This window comes from Sprattus sprattus (genome assembly GCF_963457725.1).
Source record: "Sprattus sprattus genome assembly, chromosome: 3".
Taxonomy (NCBI): domain Eukaryota; kingdom Metazoa; phylum Chordata; class Actinopteri; order Clupeiformes; family Clupeidae; genus Sprattus; species Sprattus sprattus.
The window spans coordinates 43,988,323-43,998,338 of NC_137922.1; the positions used below are offsets into that span (position 1 = coordinate 43,988,323).

Sequence of the window (10,016 nt, forward strand, 5' to 3'; positions counted from 1 at the left end):
CGTAATAAATAATACCATAGAAATGGTAACCGAAGTTTTTAGCGACTCATTCCAAAAAGAGGTGACTATATGTTATGTGAACAGGTGTCTTTTGAATTAAATAAGTAAGTTTTAAGTATATTGGACACACTGTCCAACTGAAAAGCTATAATCCTGTATATGTTTTAACTAGAAAATGTATTTATTACAAAGCAGATAGGCACTGCAACTTAAAAACAATGTATTGTCCTGGAAGGAGTCAGGCCGTAGTGCTGAAGTATTGACAGGGGTCGGCATCCAAAGACAAGAATGCCTATCCTGGAGAAGCAACCACCCCAAGGCCGCAAGGTAAGTTCACAGTCACAAATATAATATTTTAGTTTGTTTGTTTTTCTCGTCTTGGGTATCAGTTAAAAAGACATAGGGAAAATGGACCCATAGCATTTCGTATCTGTGATTGATAGCCAACGGTGATGCACAACTTTTAGGTTAAGACAGACTTTCAGCAGCACTGAGAGACGGGGTTGCCCATAGATTTTGAGATGTGCTGCCTCTCGCTACCACTAGGGGTGAGTGGTTTCAGCACGCTGGACAGCGCTCGGAGAATGCATTGGAAATCGACTGTTGTCTCCTCCCGGTGGAATGTGAATGTTTTCCTTTGTGAAATATTGTAAAGGCTTTGTCTAAATTAAATCTAAATGGCAAACAATATTACATATACACAGAGTCAGTGGTATGTAGGCGAATGTATTTCAACTTATGACAAGGAAAGCATAAGAATTATAAAACTGTTCATAAAATCTCTCACGGTAAAATATCTAAATATGGGGGTGTTTCCTGATAAACAGAATAATGGAAATAAGGAGAGACTAAAATCTTTATAAGACCTAGGGTAAATTTGGGTCCGTACGAATCTCCTGATAGTAGATTTGGGCAGCATGTGATGATTGACAGTGAGAAGAAGCTCTCCAAGTCAGACCAGTGAATGACTAAATGGCATAAAAGATATGCAGGTCTTCTAGATACAGGTCTATAACGTTGCAAGAGAGCGATATGACTTCTCATCATTCAGTATTTTCCTGTTAAGTAAATCTGTTGATTCAATAAACTTGACGTTTGAGCAAGACCCGGATACGATGACAGTTCACACATGTTTTCACTTATTAATATTGCATGTGGCGCTGTGTTACGTCCTTCTGTTGCGGACTGTTTACAAGTCACTTTGGGGCTATTTTTGAAGCCTCGTCATTAGCATGTTACCCAAGGACATAAGAGTAACGGAAGACGGGGAAATTTCTTTCCCACAAGGGTTTCCAATCAGTGCATGTCTTTAAGCAATTCCCGATAAATAATTTATGGTGCTCTCTGCGAATTCAAGCTCAAACGGAGAGAGAAAAAAACTTCAGAAAGATTTTAATTTTGAACAATTAAAAACCTCTTGGCTCATGCATAAACGCCGGAAGCCTATCGAATGGAAAATAAGTATAAAGCAACAACGTTCAAACGAAATAATTATGTCTGGTAACGGAAGCACTGTTTCTAAACTCACAGGCCTTGCCAAAGGTTCCGGTCCCCCCCCTGCACCAGACACTGGATATGTACATGCGGTGTATGAGGCACCTGGTGCCGGATCAGAAGTTCCGGGACACACAAGACATCGTGGAGAAGTTCGGAAAGGCCGGAGGCATCGGCGAGATGCTCCAGAGAAAATTGCAGGAGCGGAGTGATAGAACAGAAAACTGGGTACATTTCTGCACACAACCACACATTACATTTCGGGGCGGGAATGATATGTTTACTAGGCTACTGCTTTTGGTTGGAATACATATTCTTGTTAATAATTCAGCATTAGCGTATATATGTTTTATTTTTAACTGATTAATGGATTTGGAAGAAAGAAAAACAAACCCGTAGAGAGGGTGACGCAGGAGAGGATGTGTTGAATGAGGGAGTGTAAACAGTGTATCCAAACGTATCAGACGAGCCATTCACCATCGAGGGGTTCAATCCAACCGGCGCACGAATCTAATGGATTTCAGATCCCCGATATCCATCATACTCACCGCTACACAACTGCCTCTCCGCCTACTGCCCCCTCTTCTCCGTAGCTGACAAACGCAGGGACGCCCTGTATTGATGATCAGTCACTCCACTGCGCACCACACTGTCCATCGTCGAAGTAACTGATCGGAGCCCCGAAGATGGACTGGGGTTAACAAAGGGCACACCGAATAAGAGCCCGGTGACGCACGATGAGTCCTAGACTTAGACAAACGAGTTTCTCTGTTGGTTTCTTGAGAAAGGGTCTACAGAACCGGCACAACTCAAAGAACAGCTATTGAAGGCTGTTTTTAAGGAAGAAAAGCCTTCCTCTTAGCGGAAATGTTCTGCTAATTTAATAGCAAAGGAGCTCTCACAATGTGCTTCAGAGAAATGGCCATTAGAGTGTTATTGTACTAGAATGTAAAACGATTCCTCTTTAGGGACAAACTAAAAGTCTTAAGGATGTTACATGTCATCCAAAGCAAAGCAATTCAATTCATTTTTATTTAGTGCCAAAACATTGTCTAAAGGTGCTTTACAGAGCCCAGGGCCTGACCCCCTTAAAGCAAGCACCATGGCTCTATCTCTGAGTTCAATTGTGAATGCACAACAGTTTTATATGTGATCTACATACAATGAACTATGATTATATAAACGTTTTGATCCCTGTCTTTTGTGAAACTGAATATAACCACGTCATGTAATGTCTATACCATGAACTTTCATGACATATCAAAAAATCTCTATGTCTGTCTTTCAGGTGTACGAGTATTGGCTCCGTGAAATGTATTTGAACAACAGATTGGCGCTGCCAGTAAACTCCAGTCCTGTCATGGTCCTTCCTAAGCAGCCCTTTAAAGACAGGAAGGACTCTCATAGGTACGTACACCAGACTGCTGCCTGTTTTCTTCTGTCAGCTGTGTAGTTCTGTGAGCTCTGCCAGGTAATGCAGCCAGTCAATCAGAGCTGACTTAAGAGTCTTAGAGCCATGTAAGTGGAGGTGTCACAGTTTTAACGGTGCAGTCTTACAAGACAGCATCCTTAACCGTATTTGCAGGAAGCCAGGCAAGTTTATGCACACTGTTCATGTCAAATATCCCAAAACAAAACACACTACTATTTTTGAAGACACAGGATGTTTTCCTCATCCAGTTAGTATAGATTTTGACCTTGTTTGTGTATGTGCTGAAGGAACACTGTAATGAGCGGACTGCACAGGACTGTGTGCAAGGCACACAGGACAGTCCTGTCTTAGATCACAGCCTGTACTGTGCCAGATCAAAGCTAGTCTGGTGGGATCCGATGTCTAAAACGTTGCTTCATGCTATGTGTTCCCACCCATATTTGGATCAAATTCTCCCTTGCCTTTCTCCAGATGTATATCATCATACAGTATATATCATATAGTATATCATGATATATATCTAACGTCTTGAGACTGGATTTAGGCTGGATCCCAAGTCTCAGCCGTTACCTTGACCAGAGGGCTGAGAGTACAAATCCATGGCCGTGGTTGGGGCAGCTGATTCACACCGAGGACAGTGCTCTGGAACCGGGCTTTAAATCTCGGGCGCTTATTAAAAGGCTTGGGGTCTGTTATAGTACACAGGAGTGCAGCCGGGCGACTGTAAGTCACCATTAGCTTTTGTCAGCCCATGGCTCACTAAGTGAATGTTTCCAGGGCACGGAGGGAGGGAGAGAGGGTTGGAGGGAGGGAGAGAGGAGGGAAGGAGGGACGGAGGGAGAAGGGCAGAGAGAGAGAGAGCGAAGGATGGAGGGAGCCTGACACAGGCTTTTATTTGATGGGGCGACAGCGCTAAGCATGCCTGAGAGACTGCAAGAAAGCTGCAGCCACTGGCTCTCTATCATTCCCCATTTCTCTCTCCCTTTCCTTTTTTCTCTCTCTCTGTTGCACGCTCTCTCACTCTCTCTCTTGCTCTCTCACCCTCTTGCTTTTCTCTGTCTCATTCTTTCCTTCTCTCTCTGTCAGTCTCTTTTTCTTTTCATCCCTCTGCTCTCTCTATCTTATTTTGGCTTTTTTTGTACCATTTGCTCTATTTTATATTTGGCTTTCTCTTTCACTATCCTCCTCTCACTGCCTCTCTATCATTCTCTTTCTCCTCTCTATCCCCCGCTCTTTTTCTTTCTCTCTCACTCTCCCCCTCTCACTGCCCCTCTATCATTCTTATTTTTCCTCTCTCTCCCTGTCTGTCTTGTTTTGCATCACTTACTCTCTCCCCCTCTCTTTCTCTCTCTCTCCCCCTCTCTTTCTTTCTCTCTCTCCCTCTCTTTCTCTCTGCTCCCTCTCTCTGTTATTGATCTACCTTTGAACACAACAGGCCTAAGACAAATGACACAAACCATAAGACCTGACTTGTGTCTGTGCTCTCTTTCTCCTACCATTCACTCCCTCCATCTTTCTCGCAGTCATACACAGACACACATATGCATGCACGCACACACACACACACACACACACACACACACACACACACACACACATACACACACACACACACACACACACACACACACACACACACACACACACACACACACACACACACACACACACACACAACACTGCCATGCACACACACACACACACAAACATACACAGACAGCAGAAAGAGAGAAAGTGAGAGGGAGAGGAAGAGGGAGAAAGACTCACCACATACACACACAAACACACTTACACACACATACACACACACGCACACCAACACACACAGACAGACAGTGAAAGAGATAGAGAGTGAGGGAAACACGCCCAGCTCCTGTGCAGCCCGGTAATCCAACAATAATTACATTACAAGACCAAGATTGGACAACATAGGAGAATGGAGTATTTGTGTGAGAGTGTGTGTGTTTTATGCCTTTACAAGAAGAATGAGATGCACATAAGATATATTTAAACAAATGAAAATAGATTTTCATCTGTCATTACTTTTCAATACATTTCTTTTAGATGAAATACACAATATTGCACTCTGTTATAAAGATGCTCTATGAAATCAATAGTTTTTTTCTGTAGAATGCACTTACATCCTGTGTTAACTCTCCAAACATTCTATACACTAACTACACAGTTAATACATCATCTATAAACTATTAAATACCTGTCAGCTTTATCTTCTGTAAGTTTATAACTAGCACTTTCTATGACACACGTACAGGCGCAGACACCACGGACGCGTAGTTATTGCACGTAGTTATTGCACGTAGTTATTGTGCGTAGTTGTTGTACGTAGTTGCTATGCTACTTTCTACTCCGCTTTGAGTCTTCAGCCAGCAGTTGGTGCCCTTTGTATTGTAGTGGCACAATAAATTGGATGGTACAAGGAGGCACAGAGCCATGTGTACACCCTTTGAGTATGACATTTACGTCACTTGTAGTCTGGCACACCTTTGAGTACTCACGAATGTGGAAGGTATAACATTGGCCTAAGCCTTCTTGTGTTCCTCACGGCAAAAAGAGCATCATCACACTGGTGTGTATATGGAAAACTGGGCTGTTTAACCCTCCAATCAATTTAAACCTCCAGCAAATGATTTTAATTAAAATTGTTTCCCCACGTTTTTGTGTCAGGTAATTTATGTTTGTTTGTTGTCAGTACCTAAATATCCCTTTAAATAAAGCAGGGTCAATTTTCTCTCTGTTTGGTTCTGTACAGATTCGCCGCTCGTCTCATTGCAGGAGTCCTGGAGTATAAAGCAATGCTAGACGCGTAAGTGCCCATCCTGCATGGTCCCCCAGTGTTTGCATGGACAGAGTATTGTGATGAAAAGGTACAGTGATGCAGTGATGTTCACCCAGCTCAATGTTATCAAAAGCTTTAAGCTCTGCATAACCCAGACAGCTACGTGTACAGTCATATAACATCTTCAGTCATACACGTGATCCAATATATAACAAGACATTGCAGTTAACTAAATACTATCACAGTTCACATAGCTACAGTAATTATGACCTGGTTATGTACCAGTATGTGTTTATAGCTAATGCATCAGAGGATGATGGTGTGTGTGGTCATGGAGTAGTTCAGACCGAAATGAAGATCTTGTCAGTATCTTCTCATTCCCAATGTATCAGCATCATGTCATTCCCATGCCATGGGTTGCTTTGGATCTGTGGTTATGCGCTCGCGTCGATGGCATAATCTTCATTTCTGTAAATGTAAATGGCCCAAGTTAAGATAAATGTACACAGCAGCATGACTGTGAAAGGGAAAGTAATATTGAATGAAAATGTAATTGTACGTAGATGATGTATATGATCATGGCTCTGGTTATAAATGTAAACATAAATGTTAAAAAAAACAGAAAACGTAAATATAATTTAATATAATATAATATAATATAAACCTACATGTTAAATGTATGAAGATGATGTATGTATGCCCATATTATCATATTAGAACTATAAGCAGAGCCATGATCATATGTACGTACATACGTAAACGTAAACATAAACACAAACACAAACACAAACACAAAAAACATAAAACATAAAACATGCATACAATATAATATAAACCTACATGTTAACCCCCCCCCCCCCCCCCTCCCTTGTTGACTGTCTCTCTGTTGTTCTATGTGTTCTCCCAGAGGGTCTCTGCCCGTGGAGCTGGCCCGTGGGCAGCTGAGCCCGGGAGTGCAGTGGGACCCGCTGTGCATGGAGCAGTACTCCAGGATCTTCAGCTGCTACCGACGACCCGGCCCAAAACAGGACACGCTGCTGGACCACAAGACCTGCGCCAGAGCCCAGTCAGAGTACATCATAGTGGCCTGCAAGAACCAGGTCAGGCACATCAACTGAGTATGGTTAGCGCATTGTTTCACATCAAGGATATCTACGTTTGATATACACTATGCATGGTTAACTCAAGAGTACATCATAGTAGTCACTGAGTATGGTTAGTATGGCAACTGCTTTACATCAAGGATGGTAGAAAATGTCTAAAGTTAGTATAGTCTGATTTTTAAACATGTCTTTATGTGGGCGTAGGATGGAGCTTGTCAGCTCCCAGAAAAAAGCTCCCAGAGCATGTTTTCCAGCCCTGCGTTGCATCAAATTCCGGTTAATCCTCAACATCTGACAGCATGCCAGAACCCCTGTCACGTCACCTATTAGGACCTGAAGAACAACACAGACAGCCACATACACACAAAAACACACACACACACACACACACTCTTATACACACACCCACACACTTATACACACACAAACACACACACACTTATACACACACACACACACACTTAGACACACACCCATACACTTATACACACACACACACACACACACACACACTTATACACACACACACACACATACACACTTATACACACTTACACACCCATACCTGGAAATGATTTCTGAGGGCAATCACCACACAGCCCAACACAGCGCAACGAGTCCTGCCTGTGTGGCAAAGATACAGGGCTGGGGAGGCTAATGAAATTACATCTGATTGGATCTCCCACTTTGCCTGAGAGTCCGCTGCGAGCAAAAATAGCCCCGCACGCTTCGCTCCTCTCTGTGTGCCTCAGACCCCCACCCCCCCTCAGCCCCATCTCAAACACACTCGACGAGGCTCTCTCTGCGTCGTCATTGGCTGGCAATAGAAAGGGCAATAAGTGATCCACTTATCGGACTTACAGTAATCATCAGCTTTTAATCAGGAAGACAAAACGGAACCAAAGACAAAAAAAAAGGGCAGTTCTCCCAGAAATCAGTGCTTCCCAAAGCATTCTACAAGACTCATAGACATGGGGTGGAGAGAAAGCCAGAAATCACTGATTGCTGTTGAGATGTCATGTCACGACATCAAGTGGTTGGACGATGAAGATAGATTTTGGAGACCTACCATTGTACTGTTGTCAAACGTTTTTTTTTTTTTATTATTTCTTGCTTATTGTGATATCTTATGTTATGATTTTGCTAGTATGATTTGTTTTTAAAACCGTTTGGATCAAACAGGTGCACTCTATTCATTCTCTCAGCTTTCACCTCGTCTTGCATCTTTTTCACCTTTCAGTTCTTCGTCTTGGACGTAGCGATGAAGTCCCGTAAACTCAGCGAGATGGAGCTGCTGACCCAGCTGACGCGCATCTCCAAGATGGCGGAGAACGCGGAGGAGAGGCTCCCCGCCATGGGCCTACTCACTTCGGACGGACGCACCGAATGGGCTCAGGCCAGAGACATACTCATGAAAGGTGTGGTCCCAGAGACATACTCATGAAAGGTGTGGTTCCTGAGACATACTCATGAAAGGTGTGGTTCCTGAGACGTACTCATGAAAGTAGTGGTCCCAGAGACATACTCATGAAAGGTGTGGTTCCTGAGACATACTCATGAAACCCGTGAGCACTCGTGTGGTTCCTGAGATATACTCATGAAAGGTGTGGTCCCAGAGATATACTCATGAAAGGTGTGGTCCCAGAGACATACTCATGAAAGGTGTGGTTCCTGAGACATACTCATGAAAGGTGTGGTTCCTGGAGAGGCAAGGAGGGGGGACTATGGGGCCGATACAGCCCTGATCTAGTGCGGACCTGGGGCATAGTCAGCTAACGGGTCTTTAGTAGGAACAGCTTCAATAGCTAATAATTATTTTACAGTTCTCAGGGACAGAAAAAGCTGAAGGTTCTTTAGTGAACCATTTCCCCTGAGAAAGTGTCATATTCCAAAAGCTCCTCAGGAAAGAACATGGGTTCTTTTCCGGGACTGGGACCAGATTCAGTGACATGGACCTGATACATATTCATGAAAGGGACAAATCCTGGACAGGCAGGGGACTGTGGGGCTGATACTGTCCTCATCTGGTACAGTGTTAGCAACTCTGACAGTAGTTAGTGGTATATGTATAAGATAGGCATCTTTCTCTTAGATATCACTGTGGTTGTTCAGTGACACTTTCGGGAAACAGTCATCTACTCTCTGGGATAGAAATACACCGTGTCTATGTATGTGTGCATAAATGTCTATTACACACTCTTTAAGTAAAGTGTTATGTTTAGATTTATTTTGCAGTGAGATTTATGACAGCAGGCTTATAGTACAGGGAAGATGCCTAAACCGTGTTTTAATGTTTAAAGGGATTAAAAAGCGTGTTTCTCTGGCAAATCATTGCTAATCAGAAAGTATCGCAAAAGGTCATCCTGGGTGGTTAATTGATCCATCAAGGATGTTGCCCATAAATTTTGAGGAATTCTTGTGGGTCGTTGATTCCATTTCACATGATGATGCCTCTCTCCACTTTGATCAGACGCCACCAACAGAGAGACGCTGGACGCGATCGAGCGGTGCGTGTGCGTGGTGTGTCTGGACGAGCCGTGCGGCGTTGAACCGACGGACTCTAACCGAGCCAAGCTCATACTGCATGGAGGGGGTCATGACAAGAACGGGGCCAACCGCTGGTACGACAAGCCAATGCAGGTTAGACACCACAACAAGAGATGAGAGAGAGACACACAGACAGAGAGAGAGAGAGCGAGAGAGAGGCAGGGAGGAGAAGACATTGGAGAGTACTTGAAGGTGTTTGAGTAAATATTTCACTGATTAGCACATAGTATTCCTTATAGTAGTATGATTCACCAATAAATAAAGAGTGAGAGAAACCAAGAGAACTAAGAAGAGAGAGATTGGTGTTACAGTATAAACTTATAATTAATCATTTATTTATAATAGATAATGATTAGTTCAATATATATCCTACAGTGCGGATAATGTCGTTAACCCATTTTGCCCTGCTTGTAGTTTATAATTGGAGCAGACGGTGTGTGTGGGGTGGTGTGTGAACACTCTCCATTCGAGGGGATCGTTCTGGTGCAGTGCACAGAGTACCTCGTAAAATACATGTAAGACAGACGACAAGCATTTACACACACACATACACACACGCACAAACACACACACACACACATGCACACGCACAGGCACACACACAACAATACGATACACACACATGTACATATACTGTAAATGT

The 10,016-nt window shown here is 43.2% G+C and overlaps 1 protein-coding gene across 1 annotated transcript in view; it reads left to right on the top strand.

The window, feature by feature from the left end:
• Window positions 1–288: 288 nt before the first annotated feature.
• Window positions 289–10,016, top strand: part of LOC308362547 (choline O-acetyltransferase-like) — a gene marked incomplete at both ends in the record, with an annotated part of 13,231 nt that continues 3,503 nt past the window's right edge. The window contains 8 exons of the mRNA XM_080835254.1: window positions 289–327; window positions 1,531–1,722; window positions 2,783–2,901; window positions 5,697–5,750; window positions 6,631–6,823; window positions 8,067–8,244; window positions 9,297–9,466; window positions 9,788–9,888. Of these exons, the coding sequence (XP_080691380.1) occupies window positions 289–327; window positions 1,531–1,722; window positions 2,783–2,901; window positions 5,697–5,750; window positions 6,631–6,823; window positions 8,067–8,244; window positions 9,297–9,466; window positions 9,788–9,888 (1,046 nt within the window). The remainder of the gene's footprint in view (window positions 328–1,530; window positions 1,723–2,782; window positions 2,902–5,696; window positions 5,751–6,630; window positions 6,824–8,066; window positions 8,245–9,296; window positions 9,467–9,787; window positions 9,889–10,016) is intronic.